A 25,944-nucleotide genomic window follows, 5' to 3' on the forward strand; every position below is an offset into this window, starting at 1 on the left:
AAATATCAACCATGTCTAATATAATAATTATCGGCAGAGCCCTGACAAATACTAATTAAAATACATGTAGTCTCAGTTGATTTTTTCTATAATAAAAACCTTGTGACGAATCCTCTCCATATACAAGTGTGTGTATACACACACACACACACACACACACACACTTATTTGATTACAATGCCACACAGAACAGAACCTTACATGTATCTATCTATATATATATATATATATATATATATATATATATATATATATATATACAGTGAACTGTCTAAATCGGTTTCTGTATAATCCGGATCTCTGCGTAAACCGGTCCATTTCTTAAGCCCCGTCCAGCTACCGTTTATCTCTTAGGTATAAATCTCTGCCTAATCCGTATTCTGGTTACTCTGGACTCCGGATCAAAAATCAAGAATGAAAGAACCATCCATGCATTAATTTCCTCTGTCTACACCAGATTGGGATTTGACTGAACTACGGGCTGCTTAATTAGTTGAACAACGATCGTCAATTGCCAAGTAATCAGGATGCCGTCGCAAGATCAAATACAAAATGTAATCGCACTCGTGTGAAGTTTACTCCTATTGCGGTAGGCCATTAGATCTGGATTTTGTTTTCAAATAATTTCGTATGTACGAATAAATAATGTTTTAGGAAATAAAATGAAATTTAACCTAGTACAAATATTAGAACGACCAGAAACACGTTTAATATGCAGCCACTAATATTTCTTGCAGAAAAATATATTTCATATGTAATTACAATCGTTAAAAAGTCTCTGTTAGTCGATAACATCTTAAAAATTGCAGCAAACTCAAGAATGTCCCTTTAAGTATATTTTTTTTATGTCTGTGAAATAATCGATTGCAAGTCTGGCTTGTATGACTGTGTTTCTCAACCATCCATTGGTTCAAATGTCATTGTTGATCGCGAGTTGTCGATCATTCAAGAACCATAACTCTGGATGAACTCCGTCTAAACTGGTCCTCTATGTAAACCGGACTATTTCGACAGTATCAACTGAGTCCGGTTTAGACAGAGTCCAATGTACATGTACATATAGTTGGACCATACACATAAAAATACCCCACAGAAGGAAATGTTTTACTTAATAACACACTCAACACATTTTATTTATGGTTATATGGCATCAGACATATGCTTCAGGACCACACAGATATTGAGGGAGGAAACTCACTGTCGCCACTTCATGGGCTACTCTTTTCGATTAGCAACAAGGGATCTTTTATATGCACCATCCCTTAGACAGGATAACACATACCACGGCCTTTGATGTACCAGTCATGGTGCACTGGCTGGAAACGACGGCGATCGATCCCAAACCGACCGCGCAGCAAGCGAGCGCTTTATCACTGGGCTATGATACCTAACAGATACACTGACATGTGACAACACATGTGAAAACACATGTGACAACACATGATATTCTTAACAACTCATGCGAACAGTTAGAACTGTCGGTCACTGCCACAAACCTAGATAACTGATCACACAAAGATAAAATTGCATGTGGTAATTTATTATAAAACCCCCAGTAAAAAACGACAACTAAACATTAACAGCTTGTTCTTCACGTGCCATTAAACGTGAACCATTTCCATGACAATGTCATTAACCACAATCACTGTGTTAATAAATATGCACGACTGACTACAAATGGATCATGTTCAGTAATATTAATAACTAACGATAAGTTTACTACATCAGTACATTTAATTAAGTTTGCTTTACATGCCACCCACTTCCTGAATCAGAGGCAGAAAGAAAGAAAGAAATGTTTTATTTAACGACGCACTCAACACATTTTATTTTTGGTTATATGGCGTCAGACATACATGTATGGTTAAGGACCACACATATTTTGAGAGGAAACCCGCTGTCGCCACTACATGGGCTACCCTTTCCGATTAGCAGCAAGGGATCTTTTATTTGCGCTTCCCACAGGCAGGATAGCACAAACCATGGCCTTTGTTGATCACTGGTCGGTGCAAGTGGTTTACACCTACCCATTGAGCCTTGCGGAGCACTCACTCAGGGTTTGGAGTCGGTATCTGGATTAAAAATCCCATGCCTCGACTGGGATCCGAACTCAGTACCTACCAGCCTGCAGACCGATGGCCTAACCACGACACCACCGAGGCCGAACCACGACACCACCGAGGCCGGTGAAACAGAGGCAGTGTTCAAGATTAAAAATTTTGGGCAGTACCTCAGTTGGATCCTAACATTTCAAAATCTGGTACCCCACCTGAGAATTTAGTACCCAAATGAAATGAAATTCATAAATAATATCGTAACAAACTTGGACGACACTCTTACTTAACTTCACCAGTAAATGACAACTTTCATTGTTTCAGAGAAAAATAAAAACGCAGGATTAAAAAAACAAAAAAACTACATTATATGGTATCCCGGTGGGATACTGGGTTCTTGAAGTCTGGTATCCAGAAATAAATTCTGATATCCCCTGGATATTAGGATACCATTAATCTTGAACACTGAGAGGCTTATGTGAAAACACACACTACAGAAACATATGCTACCAAAAACACCTGGACGTTTTGTTATTCACACATCTGGAGGAAATGTCTTGTTGTTATGCATACATGCAATGGAATTAGCTGGTGTCCACTTACCACGACAAATGTCGGCGATAAATTAAATATTTTCCGGGCATACATTTTTTGACTGCAATGTAATTTCATTACTGTGGAAATCCACGACGACTGGTATATCAAAGGCCATGGTAAATGTTATCCTGTCTCCAGGAAAGTGCATATAAAACATACCTTGCTACGAATGGAAAAGTGTGAAAGGTTTTCTCTCTAAGACTAATTGACAAAATTACTAAATGTTTCACATCTAATAGCCGAGGATTAATGAGTCGTCGTGCTCTGAAAGATAAAGATTGCTTTGTTTAATGACACCACTAGAGCACATTGATAGGAATATAGTCTTAGAGAGGAAACCCGCAATATTTTTCAATTAGTACCAAGGGATTTTTTTTTATATACACCATTCCACAGACAGGATAGCACATACCATGGCCTTTGATGTACATGTACCAGTCATGGTGTACTACCTGGAACAAGAAATAGCCCAGTATGGATCTATCCTAGACTGACCATGCATCAAGCAAGTGCTTTATCACTGGGCTACGTGCCACCCGCTCTTTGACACGACAACAAAGCTATAACAATTTACCTTTTCAAGAGAGCGCGATCAGTGGGTGAGTAGAACGGCCAGTCCTGCCGCACATCATTGTATGCATGCTTGGCTAGCACGTAGGCATTGTCCCGGCCCAGTGTTGCCAACTGGTGGAGAACAGTCCCCAGTGAGCCCTTGTCCTTCTCTTTGATTCCATCCCGCTGTAACCGTAGTAACAACTCAGGCTTCTTGTATGGCCTTAAAGCCAACAGATGGATTATTCTGTCTCTGAAAACGAAGATCCATGGATATACAGTGAAACCTCTCAAATCAGGACCCTCTATAAACTGGAATGATCTCAAAATGGGACAGTTGTCAGTCCCTTTTTACAAATAAGTACATAACTTGACCTCTCTAAACCGAATACCTCTTAAAACAAGACATTTTACTTGGTATAGAGTGTGTCCGGTTTAGAGGGGTTTCAATGTAATAATATTATACCGTATTGTTCCTATTTGTAGCGCCCCCTCTAATATAAACACCCCCTATGATCACGAGAAATGTATCATGAAACGGTACCCGTAAAATAGTAAAACTGGCTTACATGACTGCCGACTTGCAATGATTATAATCGGTAAACAAATAAAATCCAAACAGGTGAGCACTACGACACTAGTATGGGCGAACAGTATGTCACACGTCGTTTATCAAATGTATGTCGCTGTTATCTCCACGCAGAATGAACGCACGACACTCCGTTAACGCTGTTCAAAACCGGAAGTACAAACATACCGGTAGGTATTTACACCGACACCGTAACACCTTTTAAAAAACAGGTAAATGATAACTTTAACTGAACTGCAAACTGCAAACTGGAGTCAAATGTCAACAATTTAACTTTAACTAAACTTATAACTGGAGTCAAATGACAATAATTTGTGTACACAGTGACAATCAAATACACTCCGCAGGCCCTATATGCCTATGTGCACAGTACCATGTATTTCGATAAATCAGCTGACGATGTACGGTAAGCTACGTCATTTCAACAAGAAAACGTCACTGGTGGAGTGACTCGGCGGCAAAGCTTTTGATGTCTCTGACACACAGGTCTTTAAAGTAAAAGAAAAAAAAGAAAGAAGTAAAATGACACCTACCTATAAGACATATTATAAAGTGCAGAGTTATTTTTGGTTCCAGCTGAATTCAATGGAGCACCACCGGACAGACGACCAGACAACGGCGCAGACGATGCATTCTGATTGGATCCCTTATTTGGAGAGTAGCCTCCCCCTGAGGTCCTGTGAGGAGAGTGGTGTGACACGATGGGGGGTGCGGCAGACCCGCTGATGGTAGGGTGGGGGTTGCACAGGCGGGCAGCCAGTCCTGATTGGGGGCTTACGCCTTTGTGCGGTATGGGTTTGCTGGCTGCATTGCCGGGTTTCGACGACAGAAGGTGGTGGTGCTGGGAGCCCGATAGAACCTTCTTTACTTTCTTGCTGATGTAGCGCCCACTTGGTTTGATCTCTTTGGTACTGAAAAAAAACCCACAGTGTAAGATATAGTGCCAACTCAGAAGAAAGGAAATGTTTTATTTAACGACGCACTCAACACATTTTATTTACGGTTATATGGTGTCAGACATATGGTTAAAGACCACACAGATATTGAGAGAGGAAACCCGCTGTCGCCACTTCATGGGCTACTCTTTTCGATTAGCAGTAAGGTTCTTTTATATGCACATTCCCACAGGCAGGATAGTACATACCACGGTCGTTGTTACACCAGTTGTGGAGCACTGGCTGGAACGAGAAATAGCCCAATGGGTCCACCGACAGGGATCAATCCCAGACCGACCGCGCATCAAGCGAAAGCTTTACCACTGGGCTACATCTCGCCCCTGCCAACTCGGTTTAACCTCTTTGAATCTTGAACTTTTATTGCAATTTCTCTGAGATACTGACTTTCATTCGAAATATTTTTATTCGAAATTTTAATTTTATCTATCTGTGATATTTGTATTTTTTGCACGGTTCTTTGCACCATGTTTCAATTTAACTGTTGAATTTTTATATTGATGTTGATCATCACTTAATGTTTTGCATTTACCATAGTTTGACACCCAATAGCCAATGTAGTTTTCGTGCTGGGGTGTCATTAAAAATCTATTCTAGCTATTCTAATCTGAAAAAAAGACAGTGTTAGATACAGTGCCCACTCGGTTTGATATCTTTGGTACTGAAAAAAGAAGACAGTGTCAGATGTAGCGCTCACTCGGTTTGAATTACTGTCATGTAAACACATCCATTCACATTAAACACTGTGCCCCATTTTATACTCTATTTTGTGTGTGTGTGTGTGGTGTGTGTGTGTGTGTGTGTGTGCATGTATGCCTGTGTGCGTGTGCGTGTGTACATGTGCGTGTGCATGTGCATGTGCATGTGCTTGTGCTAGGGAAGATTGCCTATACTATTTTCCTCACCCACCAGCCTTGGTAAAGTTCCAGCTGACATGCATGAAAAAGCCAGCAAAATTCAGATCATATTTTGAAGGTAATTTAGTACCGGTACACATAACAACAAAGTAAATACCCAATAATGATAAAAATGCTGTTGTAGTTCAATTTATGGCGACAGTACTGATTGCCGGTGCAAATTTTGAAGGAAGGTAACTAAAAATTGTTTTGTTTAACGACACCACTAGAGCACATTGATTAATTAATTATCAGCTATTGGATGTCAAACATGTGGTAATTGACTCGTAGTCATCAGACGAAACCCGCTACATTTTACCTAATGCAGCAAGGGATCTTTTATATGCACTTTCCCACAGACAGGAAAGCACATACCACAGCCTCTGTCCGGTTGTGGTGCACTGGTTGGAATGAGAAAAAATACAATCACTGGATCCACTGAGGTGGTTCGATCCTGCGATGCAAGCACCTTAAGCGAGCATTCAACTGACTGAGCTAAATCCCTGCCCTGAATTTCGAAGGCTGCATGAAATGTATGATAAATTTACACACCACACTTTTTTGCTTTCTTCTTCAGCTAATGTCATTTTCTCCCGTGTATTGCGATAGACATCATCAGATGCTTGGACATTAATTCTCGTATCCATGACTCCCAAACTCTGCAAAGTGTGGCCATATCTGTAAAAGAAACATAAACGTTATCACATAGTGTTTACTACGACCAAGTGACCAAGGCACATTGTACAAAGCAGAGTTATATGAACTCTGGGTCAGTCTATTTTCCTTTTAACTATTTTTCACACAAATACATTTAAGTGTAGATTTTATTATTTATTTATTTCTGTTAACCACTGGTTTAGCCGACTAACTGGTCACAAGATTATAAAACAATCTTAATATTAAAAACACCATCAAGTAACCCACAAAACAGAAATCTCCCAACCCAAACCATTACATTTGTCTTTCTTACACACCCGTTGGTGAGAACACCATACGTTATTTTTGGTTACACATGGTTGTTAAGACATGTATGTGTGTTAACAATTTCAAGACATACGACTGGCTGCTCCTAGGTGATGACCAGGTCACCAATGCCATACAACCAATGAAAAACTAAATGATGGAAATCGATTAGACTGTGACATATAGTTAACCTGACATTCATGTGTCTGTGACACGTATGTCAGCTACATGTGCAATGGCTGTAGGTAGTACTAAACCAAATAACTTCTGGCTGGGTCAAAGTTCGAGGTGCACACAACTTTTGAGAGAGAAGTGAACACCACAAGTCCTGTGATTGGTTATAAATGTGAGTGTGTTGGCTGTAAAAAATAATAGTTTCATCTGGGTAAAAAAAATATGCTTTCGGTCATTAGATACATTTTAAAACAACTTGTGAGAAAAATGGTATCTAACGGCCACTCATGTATTAATTCTCTATTGAAATCATTGTAATAAAACAAAAATAGTCATTAATTAAATAGCAACATGTATATTGATGAAATGAAACACTTTGGGCTAAATTTACAAAGCCTGTTTTTGTCTTAAATGTTAGTAATTACATGTATTTATAATGTTTAAACACCTGTGTTTAACAAAAACAGGCAAAGTAAATTGGCCCGTCTTGTCTTTCGATACATCCAGCCAGATACATGGAATACATGTAAGTAGTATACACTGTTAACAAAGGAGAGGAACATTTCTTTAAAAAGTTTGTTTTGTTTAACGACACCACTAGAGAACATTGATTCATTAATCTTCTGCTACTGGATGTCAAACATTTGATAATTCGGACATGTAGTCATCAGAAGAAATCCGCTACATTTTTTCTAATGCAGCAAGGGATCTTTTATATGCACTTTTCCACAGATAGGAAAGCACATACCACAGCCTTTGACCAGTTGTGGTGCATTGGTTGGAACAGGTATTTCTTTAAAGACACCTCAGTACATTTAACACTATGGCTATTTTCCGTCACACATACATGGTTATTTCAACAATAAATCCACACAACATAATAAAAGATAGGAAAACTGCTGCTGCCTTATTAAGTAAATACTCCTAACAAAACAGCAGATATCTTGTGTATGCACTTTCTTACACAGACAAGTCAGCACTTACAGTCTTTGATATCTAGTTGTGGCACTGGTTGGGACTGGGGGAAACGAAAACAAGAGTCCACCGAGGACGATAGATCATGCACTTATAGCTTTTATGTCAAACCATCCAGGTTCAAGGTTAATGAGAAATAAATAACCAAGGTTTTCTGTGTCATAACGATAATTAGTGACAAAAGTCGCAGCCGAAACCAGCGGTGGTAATCAACACTGCTATCACAAAAGCTGTTACAAAATTTTATCTGCAACTGTAAATTCAATCACTGTTGGATGTTAAATTATATTTGACTGTTTACAGACATCAGTAGTTGAACTACATGTAGTTTATGTGGCTGCTACAGGTTTTCTTGTTGACACCAGTAACAACAACCTTGGCTTGGCAGTGCAGTCACCAAAAATTCTAGTGGCGTAGGAAGGTGCCAAAAAATGTGTGTGTGTGTGTGTGTGTGGGGGGGGGGGGGGGAGAGGGCACACTTTTATATTTACACACTTTTACACTATTATAAAGCAAATATAAAGCAAAATATCTGAAAAGTGGGGGGGGGGGGGGGGCACATGCCCTCTTGCAACCCCGTTCCGTTTCCTATGCCAGTGCATTCTGTGCCATGTTAATCTAAAAAAAACCACTGAATGTTTACATCTACGACTAGCAGTCATAATAGTCATGTACGTTTACAATGTTTGGCATCTATTTTGTGCACAAAATTGGGCCCAATGTTTTAACATGACCAACGACTGGTATATTATTGAAATAACTGAATAAATGTTTTAAAATTAAAAAGTTTAAAGTTTGTTTTGCTTAACAACACCACTAGAACACTTTGGATGCCATATTTATTTGTTAATTTTGACATATTCTTTGAGGTGATCTACTACATTTTCCATTAGTAGCAAGGAATATTTGTATTCATGTATGCACCATCCCACAAAAACTCACCACATTTTAATTACGGTTATATATGGTGTCAAATGTATGGTTAAGGACCATACAGATGAGAATGCAATGGGCTACTCTTTTCAATTAGCAGCAAGGCATCTTTTATAAGGACCATCCCACAGACAGGACAGTACATACCACAGTCTTTGCTACACCAGTTGTAGAATACTGGTTTGAATAAGAAATAGCCCAATTAGCCGACCAACGGTGATCAATCGTAGACCAGTTTGACATGAAGCTTTATATCCCCCCCAACCCCACACCCTACACACATGCCTGCTTACATTTATGATTAAGACATTTAGTTCATTGGATATATTCCCATCCCATCCAGTGCACCACACAACTGGTAAATCAAAGACTGTGGTATGTGCTATCCTGTTTGTGGGATAGTGCATATAAAAGATCCCTTGCTACTAATGGAAAAATGTAGCGGGTTTCCTCTCTAAGACCATATGTTTGACATATGTATCCAACAAGCAATGATTAATATACCAATGTGCTCTAGTGGTGTCATTAAACAAAACAAACTTTAACTTTCATTGGATATATGACCATAATATAATTTGACTGGCTCTTCATTTTTCATTTAAGAACGGATTTAAGTGAATTAAACACCCCCCCCCCCAAAAAAAAAAACCATTCCCCCACCTCTGGTTACCACTTGCTGGTTATAGCTAAATGCCTGACCTACTACACAGTAGTGTACAGCTGCCGTATGGTAGGGCTTAGAGAAAGAACAAACAAGCACTTGATTAGATGGATGTGACAAACTTAATATTAGTTGGCCAACATCTGTGCTGCAACCAGAATAAATGTATTCAGTCGTGGTTCCCGCTGGCAATTGATTCTTAATATTCCTGACACAGCAATATTGTAAACACAGACACACGGCAGGACAGTTTAGGACACGGCAGGGCTCGAAATAGCAGACTGCAAAATGCAAAACGCAGCCCATTTTTCAGATCTAGCAGGTGAAATGAAAATTTGCCTGCTAAAACTAAAAAAAAATTGCAGGTAATTTTGCAAGGGACAGGTGTTTGTACAATTATATCATTATTCTGCTATTCAGCTTGTGATTCTGTTCTATTTTAATTCCATAATGCTCTAAACTACATCTGAGAGGTCCTAATTTTCCACACAGTCCCAAATCCTCCACTCACCCTGCAGCTTTTTTACTTTCAACAGGAGATATGTTTTCTTAGCAGGACATGTTTCGTTTGGCCTGCTATTTATAAAGAATAACAGCAGGCCATATGTTACATCCTATCTTTAGCCCTGCACGGTTTGCCAATTTTCAAATATAAACTGAAACTGAATTTGGTACATACGGAGTGCATAAAGTTAAAAGTTTTTTAAATATTTTTTATAAAGACACCACTAGAGCACATTGATTTATTAATCATCGGCTATTGGATGTCAAACATTTGGTCAATCTGACATAGTTTTCAAGAGAAAATCCACTACATTTTTTCCGTCAGCAGTAAGGGATCTTTTATATGCACCATCCCACAGACAGGACTGCACGAACCACAGCCTTTGATATACGACGGGACCAACCGCACATCAGGCGAGCAGTTTACCACTGGGCTACGTACTGCCCCTGCAATGTATAAATTCTTAAAGGCTATTCTTCATCTACATGTAGATCTAAATACCCCCATATGACTACAAACTACAGCTATTTGACATGTAACATATGATTATATTGATTCTAGGCTCACATACTTAGAAAGGAAACCTGATGCCGCTATATGCAGCGGCAGGATGATATCTTTTACATGCACTGTTCCAGAGACATGTCGGCACTGCATGACCTGTGGTATAAACATGCGATGGGACAGAGGCTGTGTAAAGGTTTAATAAAATCACCAACTCATTCATTCCTACAAACCAAGTTGAACCAAGTTACTCATTTATTAACGCTGGTGAAAAATACATGTACAGGCCACCTCTGTGTTTGTAATGCAGGATACCTGTATGTTTGTAACACAGGCTACCTACAGGTCACCTCTGTGTTTGGAATCAGGCTACCTGTATGCTTGTAACACAGACTAGCTGTATGTTTGTAACACAGACTAGCTGTATGCTTATAACACAGTCTAGCTGTATGCTTATAACACAGTCTAGCTGTATGCTTATAACACTGACTAGCTGTATGTTTGTAATACGTACTTGCCATCCAGCTGCTCCATGCACTCAAAGCTCCCGTTGCGGTCAGAGGGGATGTTTGAAAAGGCAAACTGGAATGTACGGAAGGCTGGAGAGTTGTCCGATGACATCTCAATGGGCACGGTAACAAACTGAAGGAAAAACAACATTAAAATCATCAACAAGTTCAACATACCTTTCAGCAGCTGTCTACCAACTTGGATTGTATATTAACCTTTTTGAAAGGGACACAACCCTGCCAACATAGCTGGAACCCCCCACCAAACCCCAAACCCTCAACCCCCCAAAAAACAAAAACAAAAACCCAACCCTGCATCCTGCACTCTACCATGAACATTTATATTTTTAAAAAACACAAAAAAAACCCCACCTAAATGAAAAAGAAGCATTATGCAATACATGTCCCCTACAGAACCCAACAATTTTTTTATCTCTTAAATTTAAGGAACATACCTTTGTGAAAAGATAAGCTTGATCAGTTACAGTAAATTATAAAGCTATACACAAAATTTCAGCTCAATGTCTCAAGACCTTCTGAAAAAAAGTCTGGAAAACAAATTTTCACATCTCACAAGTTCAAGAACCATAACTCCATCAAAAATGGGTCAATCTCCCTGAAAGTCAAACTTAACTGTAACAGTACACGATAAAGCTATACAAAAAAATTGACCTCAATATCTCTTGGCATTCTAACAAAAACATCCGGAAAACTATATGTGGGACAGACGTACAGACAGACAGACACACAAAATAAGTCAGACTTCCCCATATGCAAAATCAAAGCGAGCTAAAGATCATTCCATAAACGATGCCAGACGAGCAGTCACATGAAGTTTCAAATATAATGTATTAAAGATTTTATTGCAAAGAGATCAATTTGTCACTCCAGGCGAAGACTAATAGTAATTCAGGCCTCAAGTCACTCATTGCTGGATCGATAATTTATTCCTGCATCAGTAATTCAATTTATATAGCACTTCATGTAAAATTGACTGAATAATCAGTTCTAGCAATATGTACTTTGTTTTGTTTTACAATCTAAACCAAAAGTTATGCAAACCAAAATAGGTTATAAAACGTTTCTCTTTCTTTTTTAGCACAATCCTTTATCAGGATGTGCAAAATCTGAATAGGCAGCTCTACAATTTCCACAAACAAAAATCCAGAAGAAAGAAATGACTTTATGTTGGAATAGTTAAAGTTTGTTTTGTTTAATGACACCACTAGAGTACAGATTTATTTATCATTAGCTATTGGATATCACACATTTGGTAATTTTGCAATTTAGTCAGAGAAGAAACCCTATATATTTTTCTATTAGTAGCAAATAATCTTTTATATGCACAATCCCAGACAGGATAGCACATAGCACAGCCTTTGATGTACCAGTCGTGGTGCACTGGCTGGAACGAGAAATAGCCTAATGGATCCACCAATGGGGATCAAACCTAGACCGACCGTGCATCAGGTGAGTGCTTTACCACTGGGCTACATCCCACCCACTTATATTGGAATACAGCCACGTGTACATAAATGAAATTAACAACAAAAAGTGTGAATTGTGTATATTGTTCAAATTATTAACAAAAAACAAACAAAAAAACCCGAAAAAACACAGAAACCCCACCAAGACTCTCCCTCCCCCAAAATCACTCAACCAACACAACCAAAAAACACCAAGAGGCAACTAAATGGTGACCTGAGTAAATTCTTGACCTCACAAGGCTTACTCCCATTTGGTCGAATTCCCAATTGGTCGAACTGCTAAAACAGCACTAGATATCGTTCAATGGTCTTACTGACATGGATGTTGTTACCGTAGTCATTATAATGAACTGTTCCAGATTATTTAGAAACCGATTATTATTGTACAGATGGCATAGATATCACTTAACGCATAAAGCATGCAAATATGACAAATATAGAAATAATCCATGTGTTGAATGTAGCGAATGTCTGTAAATAATTTTAAAAGGTCTCCATCTAAAAAAAACTATTTCACAAATAGCAAAAAAAAATTTCAACATTTTAAAATATTCATATTTATTCACAAGAGGCCATGGAGAAACTGAAAAACTGGAGAAAATATGTCTATGTACGGCAGCCCATTTTTGTACATTGGTAAGTAAACCATTGTCTGTCTATAATCAAAACTTGTACAAACACGAAGAGGCCATGTTTATTACATACACAGGTAATCAGGTAGTGGTTATATAACAGACGAGTACTTATTTTTCGACCAATTGGCATTTCGACCAATTGGGAATTCGACCAAATGGGGACACCCCTCACAATACCCATTTTGCTTCCCCATGAGTCAAGGAAGCTTTCCACCAAGTTTAGTTACAAGTGGTTTAGTGATTGTGAAGAAATTATAATTTAAATGCATTTCGCTATATACATGTACAATTCTAGTAAACTATATCCAGGCACAAACACAAGAATATGAATAATAAAATTCACAACTTTGATAAAAAAAAAAAATATTGTTTAACGACACCACTAGAGCACATCGATTTATTTATTATTGGCTATTGGATGTCAAACATTTGGTAGTTTTGACACATAGTCTTAGAGACGAAACTCACTACATTTTTCCATTAGTAGCAAGGGATCTTTCATATGTACCTACCCACAGACAGCACAGCACATACTACAACCTTTGATATACCAGTCATGGTGCACTGGCTGGAACGAGAAATAGCCCAATACGTCCACTGACAGAGATCGATCCTAGACCGACTGCACATCAGGCAATTGCTTTACCACAGGGCTATGTCCCGTCCAGCATGTATGAAGAAGAAGGAAATGTTTTATTTAACGACGCACTCAACACATTTTATTTACGGTTCTATGGCGTCGGACATATGGTTAAGGACCACACAGATACTGAGGGAGGAAACCCGTTGTCGCCACGTCATGGGCTACTCTTTTCGATTAGCAGCAAGGGATCTTTTATATGCACCATCCCATAGACAGAATAGCAGATACCATGGCCTTTGATGTACCAGTCGTGGTGCACTGGCTGGAGCAAAAAATAGCGCAATGGCCCCACTGATAGGTAGCATGTATGAAGACTTAATTATTTGGTTATACGATTTCTGGAAGTTGAGAAGAATATTTTTCTAAATTGGCTTAATCTTGCCAAAGTCAGGATAGTACTTAACTACATGTACCATAGCCTTTAATGTACCAAAGGTTAGACACTGGTCAGAGTTTCTGCCAGAGGGTACGAAGGGTAAAATTACATACCTTAAAATCTTGAAAATTAATGGATATATATTTTTTAATTTTCATAAAGATTATATTAAGAGTTCTGCTGTTTAAAATTTGTCATAGTATATGAAATACAGTGTCCAGTTTCAAAAGATTTCAAACCTATAACCATTTAGTAGGGACGCTTATAATCTTGTTTTATTTTTATTACATACACTCAAATTATTTTCTGGCAGAAAGCCAGAAAGAGTTGATGGATGACAATCAATCATGCGATACCAGGTAAAAGTTCTACTAAGGAGCTAGATATTCGTGGATAAGATGGAGCTAGATCCCCCCCCCCCCCCCCACACACACACATCACAACCACCACCCCACCATGAGACTAAGAGATAAATAGGTTTAATAGATTCAGCTTGTTTTCACCTCTTTGTATTCAGAGATGTCGTTGCTTAACATATTATGTACTTGTACATTATTATGGTGATTGCCTTAAAAAACCCACATCCATTAAAGAAAACATAACACGGCAAAGATCACGAAAACATGACACCGCTTTTTTTCAATAACAATAAGAGGTCTTTTTATCTGCTCATTCTCACACCCCAGTGAGCACATCACAATCAGTGGCGGGAGTGGGGGTGGGGGTGGAGGGGCACATCTAATAATAGTTGACAGTTATGACAAGTGATTTTCATGTCAGACCTATACACTTGTACACACAGGTGACCTGTGCTGTGATACGGTGTGCCATTCACTTGGCGTTCAGTCAACAAACCAGAGAGATCAGCCCAGACCCAACAGACATAAATAAAACAAAAACGCCAGCCACCTCGGCCAGTGAACAGCACACACACATAAATAATAGTAATGCAACATGGATGATGGCTTGAGACAAACAAACAACTCCCAACACGGTATACTCACAACAGTAATCTCACAACACAGAATGAATGATAGCGGGTATATTATACATGTAGCTGGTATTTTTTCTTAAACATATATATATTATTATTCATGTACTTACAACATAGGCATCTTTCATGTAAGCAATATACCACATGAGCTAAACTAACGAAGCCTGTTTTTCTAAAACGCAAATGTTTAAGCATTGTAAATGTATGTAGTTACACGCGTGTAAGACATAAACAGGTGTTTAAGCATTGTCAATGTATGTAGTTACACGCATGTAAGACATAAACAGGTGTTTAAGCATTGTCAATGTATGTAGTTACACGCGTGTAAGACATAAACAGGTGTTTAAGCATTGTCAATGTATGTAGTTACACGCGTGTAAGACATAAACAGGTGTTTAAGCATTGTCAATGTATGTAGTTACACGCGTGTAAGACATAAACAGGTGTTTAAGCATTGTAAATGTATGTAGTTACACGCGTGTAAGACATAAACAGGTGTTTAAGCATTGTAAATGTTTGTAGTTACACGCGTGTAAGTCTAAAACAGGTGTTTAAGCATTGTAAATGTATGTAGTTACACGCGTGTAAGTCTAAAACAGGTGTTTAAGCATTGTAAATGTATGTAGTTACACGCGTGTAAGTCTAAAACAGGTGTTTAAGCATTGTAAATGTATGTAGTTACACGTGTGTAAGACATAAACAGGTGTTTAAGCATTGTCAATGTATGTAGTTACACGCGTGTAAGACATAAACAGGTGTTTAAGCATTGTCAATGTATGTAGTTACACGCGTGTAAGACATAAACAGGTGTTTAAGCATTGTAAATGTATGTAGTTACACGCGTGCTGGGACTAACAAAATGTACCTTAGTGGTTGTCCAGTGGACAAGTAAACATTTATAATGCTGTTTCAATTTGAGCAATCAAAAACATTGTCCATACTCTTGAATAAAACTAACAACTTATCTGGACAAGTAAAAATATTGATGGACAAGTAAATTTGTATATGTATTTGTCTGATGGACTATAGTACTGTCGAAAATAGAATAAAAATGATTGTCGTCAATTATTTCTTACATATTAAACAGACAAGTAAATATTTTGTAAATATATATTTAATTATAGTCTACCTAATTTAGCATTTACTTGTTTTGGCTCTCATTGATGTACAAGGTGGTGTTTACTCTTGAAATTAAAAGAAATACGTCAGTAACAGGTGATTTGTGAACTTTATTGGAAGAGACTATAACAAAGTTTGGTCAACATATTTCATCGCTGTTACAATATGTGAGGGACCGTTTCTGATGATGGTTTACCCCTATTCCTCCCCAAAACAAAATATTTGTAGACATTTATAAGTAACTTTTGAGCAAAACTGTCAAGAACCATTTTGATTTTGTGATCTATTTTCCGGTATTAAAGGTGCTATCTCAAAGTTGCATAATGACAGCTATGGCAAATCATGTTTTTATTAAATTTTGCTTTAACATTTAAAGACTACACCTTTAACTATATGCCCAAAATTATGATTATAGGAAATGATTTTATCTACTAGTAGAAAATACATTTTTATTGGAGAATCACATATAACTTCTGATATAGCACCTTTAAGTGGTTGCAAGATTGTGTACATTTCTACTGTATTTATATTGAATTTATATTCACTAAATATGCTGGTCAAAATTAATAATTTATGCTGCAATTCAAAATAATCAGTTATCTTGCAGTTTTAAATTAAAAGTTTGTTTAAGGGTAAATCAAATTGACATACATGTATATCCATCAAAATGTGTTATAGTCTGTTCCAATAAAGGTCACAAATCTCCTGTTTACTGACATCTTTATTTTAATTTCAAGAGTAAACACCATTGTACATCAATGAGAGCCCAAACAAGTAAATGCTAAATTAGGTAGAGTATCATTAAATAGGTATTTACTAAATATTTATTTGTCAGTTTAATATGAAAGAAATAATTGACGAAAATCGTTTTTATTTTATTTCCGACACTACTTAAGTGAAAAATTCTGCTTATTAATTCTGCTGTACACTCGATCAGCAATAAGATTCACAAGCTTGAATGTGAAGACATTAATATTTCAAACAAGAAACTAAGCTTTAAACAAAAATACTATACACATGTATGCTGACATCTCACTTCTAGACGTAACAGTAGATTCTGACATAACAAACCAGGGCCCTTATGTTTGAAGCTACATGTAGTGCTAGGATATTGCAGAATCATCTTAGGCTAAAGAGTGTCATAGTGACGTCATAGCCTATGATTGATTCACGCTATCGAAGTGCTAAGAATAGCTACGGCAATATGTAGTTAGCTTATTAAAAGTCAGAAAAGTTATAATCAGGCTGTTATAATACCTCTACGTTAGTTTTATTTTTAACATATTTATACTAATTTGTCAGTAAGCAAATTTAGTCGGCAAAACCGTAAAGATAGACAGATAGAGAGATAAATAAGCTGACACACAAAGATTTATTGACATATGATAAGGTAAACAAGATTAACTCTCTTTTTTAATATTTCAGATCACAAATCCTTTAAGGACAGCTATAGCTTGCAGCAAACTAACAGATATTTTGTTGTGACTAATTTTGACTGACATCTTGCTTGACATCGCATGGGATGTCAAGCTTGAAATTATTGTGTACGCATTACTAAAATCATCTATAAAATGTACCAATGATTCTGAAATCACCAAAAAATTTACAAATATATATGTATCCATAATTCCCAAATCACATATAAAACATATTTATGTAGCCATAATTATCCAGTCACCCATGAAATGTATTTATATACCCATAATTATATATATATAAAAATCACCCATGAGATGTATTCATATAACCATAATTATCAAAATACCCATAAAATGTATTTATATACACATAATTATAAAAGGACCTAATAAATCTATTTATGTATAACATATGTATGTACCTACATCTATAATTAAAATCAATAATATAAGTTTAAGTACTTACCCCATTGTTTCCTTGGAACTGAATGGAAGGCTGCTTAGTTGTTTTTGACTGCAAAATAAAGAAGATATCATGATCACTATACAGTAATTGGAAACACATTAGCATACTGAACTGGTACAATATTATATAATAAAGCATACCTAGTCCTGGAAAGGAATGTTTCAACAGGTGGTAGATGTGACACTTTTAGCTACTTACATGCTGGGGTCTGTTTATTAAACAACTTCTGCACTGTCCATAGCAATCAGCAATGCTGTAGTTTTTAATTCTCCACGGCATTTGCAATGAACATTTTCTTAATTCAAGGGGTTATTAAAGCTGCATATTTTTAACTACCCCCCCCCCCCCCCCAAAAAGCTATTTAATCAAATAATTTCATTTACTCAATTACTGGCAGAAAAAACACATTTATGTTCAAAATCTAAAAGAAAGAAATGTTTTATTTAACGACGCACTCAACACATTTTATTTACGATTATATGGCATCAGACATATGGTTAAGGACCACACAGATTTGAGAGGAAACCCGCTGTCACCACTACATGGGCTACTCTTTCCGATTAGCAGCAAGGGATCTTTTATTTGGGCTTCCCACAGGCAGGATAACACAAATCATGGCCTTTGTCGAACCAGTTATGGATCACTGGTCAGTGCAAGTGGTTTACACCTACCCATTGAGCGTTGCGGAGCACTCACTCAGGGTTTGGAGTCGGTATCTGGATTAAAAATACCATGTCTCGACTGGGATCCGAACCCAGTACCTACCAGCCTGTAGACCGAAGGCCTAACCACGACGCCACCGAGGCCGGTTCCAAAATCTAAAATGCCAGACAGACATTAAATAGGGCTTCCAGATTATGGTAGCCCCACTCCCATGGCTAGTGAAAACCCCCAGAAGAGATCATATGTTGCAGTTAGGTCTAGTTTGTAAATATGAATATCCTGACCCCACCCCAACCCCTAATGTTAGTGTGTTTAAGCTCTATCTCCCTCTTAAGGTGACATATCTGATTATTATTATTTAGTAAAATTGTATTAACTTAAAGTAAAGTAGGGCTAGTGAATTTTAAATCGTGGCTAGTAAATTTTTAAAATCACTGATCCCATGGCTAGTGGATTTTATAAAAATTCTAGAAGCCCTGCATTAAATGTGTACAAAATCACTGTTACTATGTAAATGTTTTACATAACACTCTACAATGATTCTACAGATAATGTGTCCAACATCACTGTTACTATGTAAATGTTTTACATAACACTCTACAATGATTCTACAGATAATGTGTCCAACATCACTGTTACTATGTAAATGTTTTACATAATACTCTACAATGATTCTACAGATAATGTTTGCAACATCACTGTTACTATGTAAATGTTTTACATAATACTCTACAATGATTCTACAGATAATGTGTGCAACATCACTGTTACTATGTAAATGTTTTACATAATACTCTACAATGATTCTACAGATAATGTTTGCAACATCACTGTTACTATGTAAATGTTTTACATAATACTCTACAGTGATTCTACAGATAATGTTTGCAACATCACTGTTACTATGTAAATGTTTTACATAATACTCTACAATGATTCTACAGATAATGTTTGATGGTGAAAGTCCGATTGTTGCTTTGCTCAATATTTAATGTAGATTCTTCTGTTTAGGGAAAACCACTGTTTGTGACAAATAGGAGCACATTACAATTTTAGTATTCCCCTTTGAATTAGGAAGATTATGTATGGGAATTATAAATTTTAAAACTATTTACCACAAATAACAACAGTTACAGGTAACTTATAAATACATTTCTACTTTCTGTTTCATTTGACAGTGTTACTTACACTCACAAACACAACAGGGTTTAAACTGTCATTCACTAAATCACTAAATGTGAATCAAAGTTGAATTTGGGGAATTTATTTCATTAGCTAAGTGGAATATCAATGCTGTCATTTTGACTACCACACACTATTTTCATACATCACAGAATGAATGTGTTAATCGGTCAAAGTATTCCAATTACATAACTACGTTGCTGAGAAGTAATTGAGACATCTCGACCTATATGTACCACACTAAAAGATAGATCAAATATGTCAAATATAGAGACTTATTTTGTTATATTACTGGTAAAGGCCAATTGAAACTTAAATTTAGCTGAAGACTTTTTTTCCAAATTCACCAGTTAATTTTCGGGGTCCAGTTTAAACCCTAACACACCCAGACACATACCCACAGCTAGACACACAAAATGTGTACACATACATATATAAATAAAAAGCAATAGTCTACTGAAAATGTGACAGACATTAAACTGTCATCAAAGCTATGTATTGAACTAAGCCTCAGTAACACAATCGCTGATGATTGTGCATCAAGTTCACATGTTTAAAATAAATATTTCCTTGTTTCCTTGACAAATGCAAGCATTTGTTTGCACGAAGCTGTGAAGGAAGGACATACCAGATAAACATGATGTTCAACCATTGCAATAATTAACACACACTATCAGCCAACAAGATCAAACCTTACGTAAGTGTCTGTAAATGAAGACTGTGCTACACTCATTCGGCATAACAAGTTTGATGTCAAAGACAGTTTAAAGTTTGGGGTTTTTTGGTTAACAACACCACTAGAGCACACTGATTCATTCATCATCGGCTATTAGGCATAAAACATTTGGTAATTTTGGCATAGTGTTACAGAAAGAAAGAAAGAAATGTTTTATTTAACGACGCACTCAACACATTTTAATTAAAGTTATATGGCGTCGGACATATGGTTAAGAACCACACAGATTTTGAGAGGAAACCCGCTGTCGCCACTTCATGGGCTACTCTTTCCGATTAGCAGCAAGGGATCTTTTATTTGTGCTTCCCACAGGCAGGATAGCACAAACCATGGCCTTTGTTGAACCAGTTATGGATCACTGGTCGGTGCAAGTGATTTACACCTACCCATTGAGCCTTGCGGAGCACTCACTTGGGATTTGTAGTTGGTATCTGGATTAAAAATCCCATGTCTCGACTGGGATCCAAACCCAGTACCTACCAGCCTGTAGACCGATGGCCTAACCACTATGCCACCGAGGCCGGTGTCTGTAAACGAAGACAGCGCTACTCATTCGGCATAACAAGTTTGGTGTCAAAGACAGTTTAAAGTTAGGTTTTTTTGGTTAACAACACCACTAGAGTACACTGATTCATTCATCATAGGCATAGTGTGTTAGAGAGGAAACCCGCTAAGTTTTCCCATTAGGTAAGGTCACATATGTGAACATTCTTAACAAGCTGTTGTAGCACACACCAGGTGTCGGCTTCAGCTGGCTGTTCCGCCCAGGACAGGAAAAAAGTAAAGTTTGTTTTATTTAACGACGCCACTAGAGCACATTGATTCCTGTATCTTATCATCGGCTACCGGACGTCAAACATATGGTCATTCTGACACTGTTTTTAGAGGAAACCCGCTGTTGCCACATAGGCTACTCTTTTACGACAGGCAGCAAGGGATCTTTTATTTGCACTTCCCACAGGCAGGATAGCACAAACCATGGCCTTTGTTGGACCAGTTATGGATCACTGGTCGGTGCAAGTGGTTTACACCTACCCATTGAGCCTTGCGGAGCACTCACTCAGGGTTTGGAGTCGGTATCTGGATTAAAAATCCCATGCCTCGACTGGGATCCGAACCCAGTACCTACCAGCCTGTAGACCGATGACCTGCCACGACGCCACCGAGGCCGGTAGGACAGGAAAAGGTTTTGGGGATGGGTGGGAGAGGGGATTGTCCATGCTGGCATGTGCAAGGAAGTGAGGGTTAGTTCTGGTGCTATTGATTTTGCAAAAGTTCCATAGGATTAAAGCCAAATATATATTTTTTCAATTAGTAGCAAGAGATCTTTTATGTGCACCATCCCCCAGACAAGATAGCACATACCATGGCCTTTGATATACCAGTCGTGGTGCACTGTCTGGAACAAGAAACAGCCCAATAGACCCACCAATGGGGATTGATCCAAAAGTGATGTGTCAAAGACATTGCAAGTTATTGTCGATTCATTTTAAGGGACGTAGGTTTAACGAGTGTTACGTTTTGTATACATCTTTCTTACAAACATCATTTTATGCCTATTTCATCAGCATGTAAATATACAGAACTTCACATACGTTTATTTTGCGCAAGAATACGCGTAGCGGTTGAGTGGTATGTTCTTTCACAAAATAAACGAGTGCAATAAATAGGAAGCGAAAACAACGTATGTGAAGTTCTGTATTTATTACATACCTTCTTGTATGTTTTACAAAAGCGTTTTTTAATTTAACGTAATAACAACGATCAAAACCCCTTTCATGGATTAATTTCATGGATTAAGAATCATACTCTGCGGCAGCCTTGTGTAATGTTTCAAATACGATATGACGTCATTTGTAAATCATATATGACGTAAGTAGATAAAAGGCACTAACTGCAATAAAAAGAAAAAGGGAATTCCCCATTTAAAAGTTCCGGTCCAGATTGCACATATGTGCGATACAGGATAAATTTATTACATGGTTTCAAAAGGCCTTTATCACTATAGTAAGATTGAATAGGCATGTAACAAAAGTATTCATTAACTTTTGTGGGTATATTCTACATGTCTGATTGGTTAATACATGTTTCTCGCTAGTATCGCGTAAGAAAAACAGAAATAATTCCTATCGATATTGTTGCACGCTTGACTAATTAATCTGTCGCACCACATATGGGTGCGGTTAGGATACAGTGATTAAACTCAATACTTTTTAAAAGCAATTCACTCACATCGCTTGCATCTGGTTAGGATACAGCTTTAGATGGAGAGATCTTACAATATATCAAGGCTTAAAAATTAATATTTAAAAAAAAAAAAAAAAAAAAAAAAAGTTTTAAAATTTGCAGTTTTTTGGTAGTGGATAAAAATTATTGCTGTCAGTTCAAGGGATACTTTTTTGTTTATGTTTATTTATTACAAAAGTTACTGGTTGATAATTACTGTTGAAAGTCTCAAAATCGCCGACGATGACCATTTTGCCTATGGCAAACCTAGGTAAGAAATTCTTAAGCCTGAGCCCTGCTACACAGTTCAGCTCCAGGTCAAAGTTCATTCATCACAGTCTACAGTAGTTCTTAATTATGACACACAATGTGGGACACATATGTTCATTTTTAGCAATTGGAGACGAAGAAGAATAATTTAAGTGTTACATGTAGGTCTTCTTGTTAGAAGCTGCTTGTGATGTGTTGTAATGCATGGTGTGGTGCAGAACAAATTACCAAAAGCCCTAGATGATGCCAATGTCAAATATTTGTAAAATTTAGATTGGATTGTGTTCGCTGAAAACAGTCAAAATGTAAAGTCAGTTACCGTGAAACTACCCATATATTTATTCTTGCAATAATGTACCTGCATTTCACAGTATAACTGTACACCTGTAACACACCTGTACATTTGCATGTAAGATAACTGTACACCTGTACACCTTTAAGATACCTGCATGCATCGACCGTAACGTTTCTTAATGGTAGCCCCCCCCCCCCCCCCCCCCCCCGATTATGAAATATGGAAGCCGTCAGTAAAAATTGGTAACCCCGTACTTTTAATAAATTTAAAAAGAAGAGATAAAAGTAAAATCATTTATTTTTGTTTACACATCTTGTTTTAGGTGGGTTTTTTTTAGATGTTTAAGTGCCTTCTTGCCTGAGGAGTAACTGGATGTGCCAAAAAAAGCTAGTAGTTCGGTGGACTACCAAGTTTAGATATCTGGTAGCCTAAGGGGGAAATAGGTAGCCAAAACACTCTGGGCTACCACTAAAGTCAGGTCCTGACCTCCTAAACACCTGTCCACATGTAAAGACACCTGGACACCTGTAAAACACCTGTACACATATAAGATACCTGTATGCCTGTAAGACACCTATAATAAACATGTACACCTGTAAGACACCTGTATGATACCTGTACACCTGTAAGACAACTGTACATCTGAAAGACATCTGTATGACACCTATAATACACATGTACACTTGTAAGACACCTGTACACCTGTAAACATCTGTACACATACATGTTAGATACCTATACACATGTTAAAGACACCTGCACGTCTGTAAGACACCTGTAAGACAGCAGGTTGACGACGACTGGGTATCTGCATCTTAATGTATATCTGTACACGAGTAAAACTTTAATTACCGATTTAGGACACCTGTAAGACACCTGTACACATGTAAGACATCTGTACACAGATAATACAGTATGTTGACAACAATAACCGACAGGGCAGTAGCCCACAGGAAATGCACGACCTACAGTGGGTCAGTGCTCCGGGTGAAACATTACCCAGGTACACCCACAGGTTTATCAATGTAATGTGTTTACCAAGCTGTAAACCTGTCAGTGCAAGGTTTCAATGTGGCATTGTGAGAGTGAGCGTGTCTGTGTGCAACAGCCAGGCTAAAATTACATACCCTACAATCTTGGAAAGTCATGGATACATTTTAAATTTAACACATGAAATGTAACGGTCAGATTCATAACTGAACTGACAACCATGTAGCATTCATGATCCGTTTTGTTTTTATTACGAACCCTCAAATTATTTCCTGGCAAAAAGCCTGACAGCGTGTGTGTGTGCACTGTGAATGTACATGCAAATAACAAGTATGTGTGTTTGTGAATATATACATGTAAATGTATCATGTAATCTATTAAGTCTGCCTGGAAATATGTTCTTCCACATGTTTTATTTATTAAGTACATAAGATCCACTAAAATGTTCCTTCTAAGTCTAAGTGTATAAATAATCCACCCCCAATATTTTGGCTGTAATATATTACATTACAGTACACTCGCTTAGTTATTATCCATTCCAACCAGAGCTACACAACTGATACAAATGTACATCACATCCTGTTTATGGAAAAGTGCATATAAATTACTAGAAAAAGAAAAAAGTTTATTTAACAACACCACTAGAGCACATTGATTTATTAATCATCGGCTATTGAATGTCAAACTTTTGGTAGTTTGGAGATAAGTCTTAGACGTGTAGTCTTAGAAATGAAACTTATTAAGTAGGAAGGGATCTTTTTATATGCACCATCCCACAGACAGGATAGCACAAACCACAGCCTTTGATCTACCAGTTTTGGTGCACTGGCTGGAACGAGAAATAGCCCAATGGGCCCACTGACAATGATCGATCCTAGACTGACGGTGCATTAAGCGAGCGCTTTACCACTGGGCTACGTGCCACCCCTCTATGCAAGCAATTGGAAGGAATAGTTTATGAGGCAGTTCTCAGTGTGTTTATGAAGACGAAGTACTAGGTACAAGTTGTATAAAATATTCTATACTCGAGAATGTGAGAATCTACTGCTGTTACTTCTATTATTATCAAATATTCCTCAATATATGCACTTTGTCAGAGACAGCACTTGATAGCACGGCTTGTTAACACACCAATTGTGGTGCACTGGCTGGCTCAGGAATGAACCCTCAAGTAGCTGGAGCGCTGTGGGATATTAAACCGTGCAGCCAGTTGCACTTGAGATGATCACCACTGCCTGGCTACAGAACATCCCACTTGTATTGTAACAGAAGACGGAAACCATTAGCTTCACAGACGCCGCCCCCTCATCCACACTGACCCAGCTAATTACTGTATTAGTACATGCATATGACCAATTTATTCTCAATTCGTAGGCTGCGAAATTTCAGGGACCGAAATAAGAAAGTTATAGTTTTTTTGTTTAACAACACCACTAGAGCACATTGATTTATTAATCACTGGCTACTGGATGTCAAACATATGGTCATGTTGACACAGTTATAGAGAGGAAAGCCCTACATTTTTCCATTAGAAGCAAGGGATCTTTTATATGCACCATCCTACAGACAGGATACCACA

General features: G+C 37.6%; 1 protein-coding gene across 1 annotated transcript in view; it reads right to left on the reverse strand.

The window, feature by feature from the left end:
* Positions 1–25,944, reverse strand: part of LOC121384111 (RNA polymerase II elongation factor ELL-like) — a 48,858-nt gene that overhangs the window by 7,115 nt on the left and 15,799 nt on the right. The window contains exons 2-6 of the mRNA XM_041514349.1: positions 18,004–18,051; positions 10,871–10,998; positions 6,194–6,319; positions 4,326–4,703; positions 3,226–3,456 (exon numbers count right to left, since the gene is read on the reverse strand). Coding sequence (XP_041370283.1) covers positions 3,226–3,456; positions 4,326–4,703; positions 6,194–6,319; positions 10,871–10,998; positions 18,004–18,051 — 911 coding nt within the window. The remainder of the gene's footprint in view (positions 1–3,225; positions 3,457–4,325; positions 4,704–6,193; positions 6,320–10,870; positions 10,999–18,003; positions 18,052–25,944) is intronic.

This window comes from Gigantopelta aegis, chromosome 2, assembly GCF_016097555.1.
Source record: "Gigantopelta aegis isolate Gae_Host chromosome 2, Gae_host_genome, whole genome shotgun sequence".
In the NCBI taxonomy this organism is placed as follows: domain Eukaryota; kingdom Metazoa; phylum Mollusca; class Gastropoda; order Neomphalida; family Peltospiridae; genus Gigantopelta; species Gigantopelta aegis.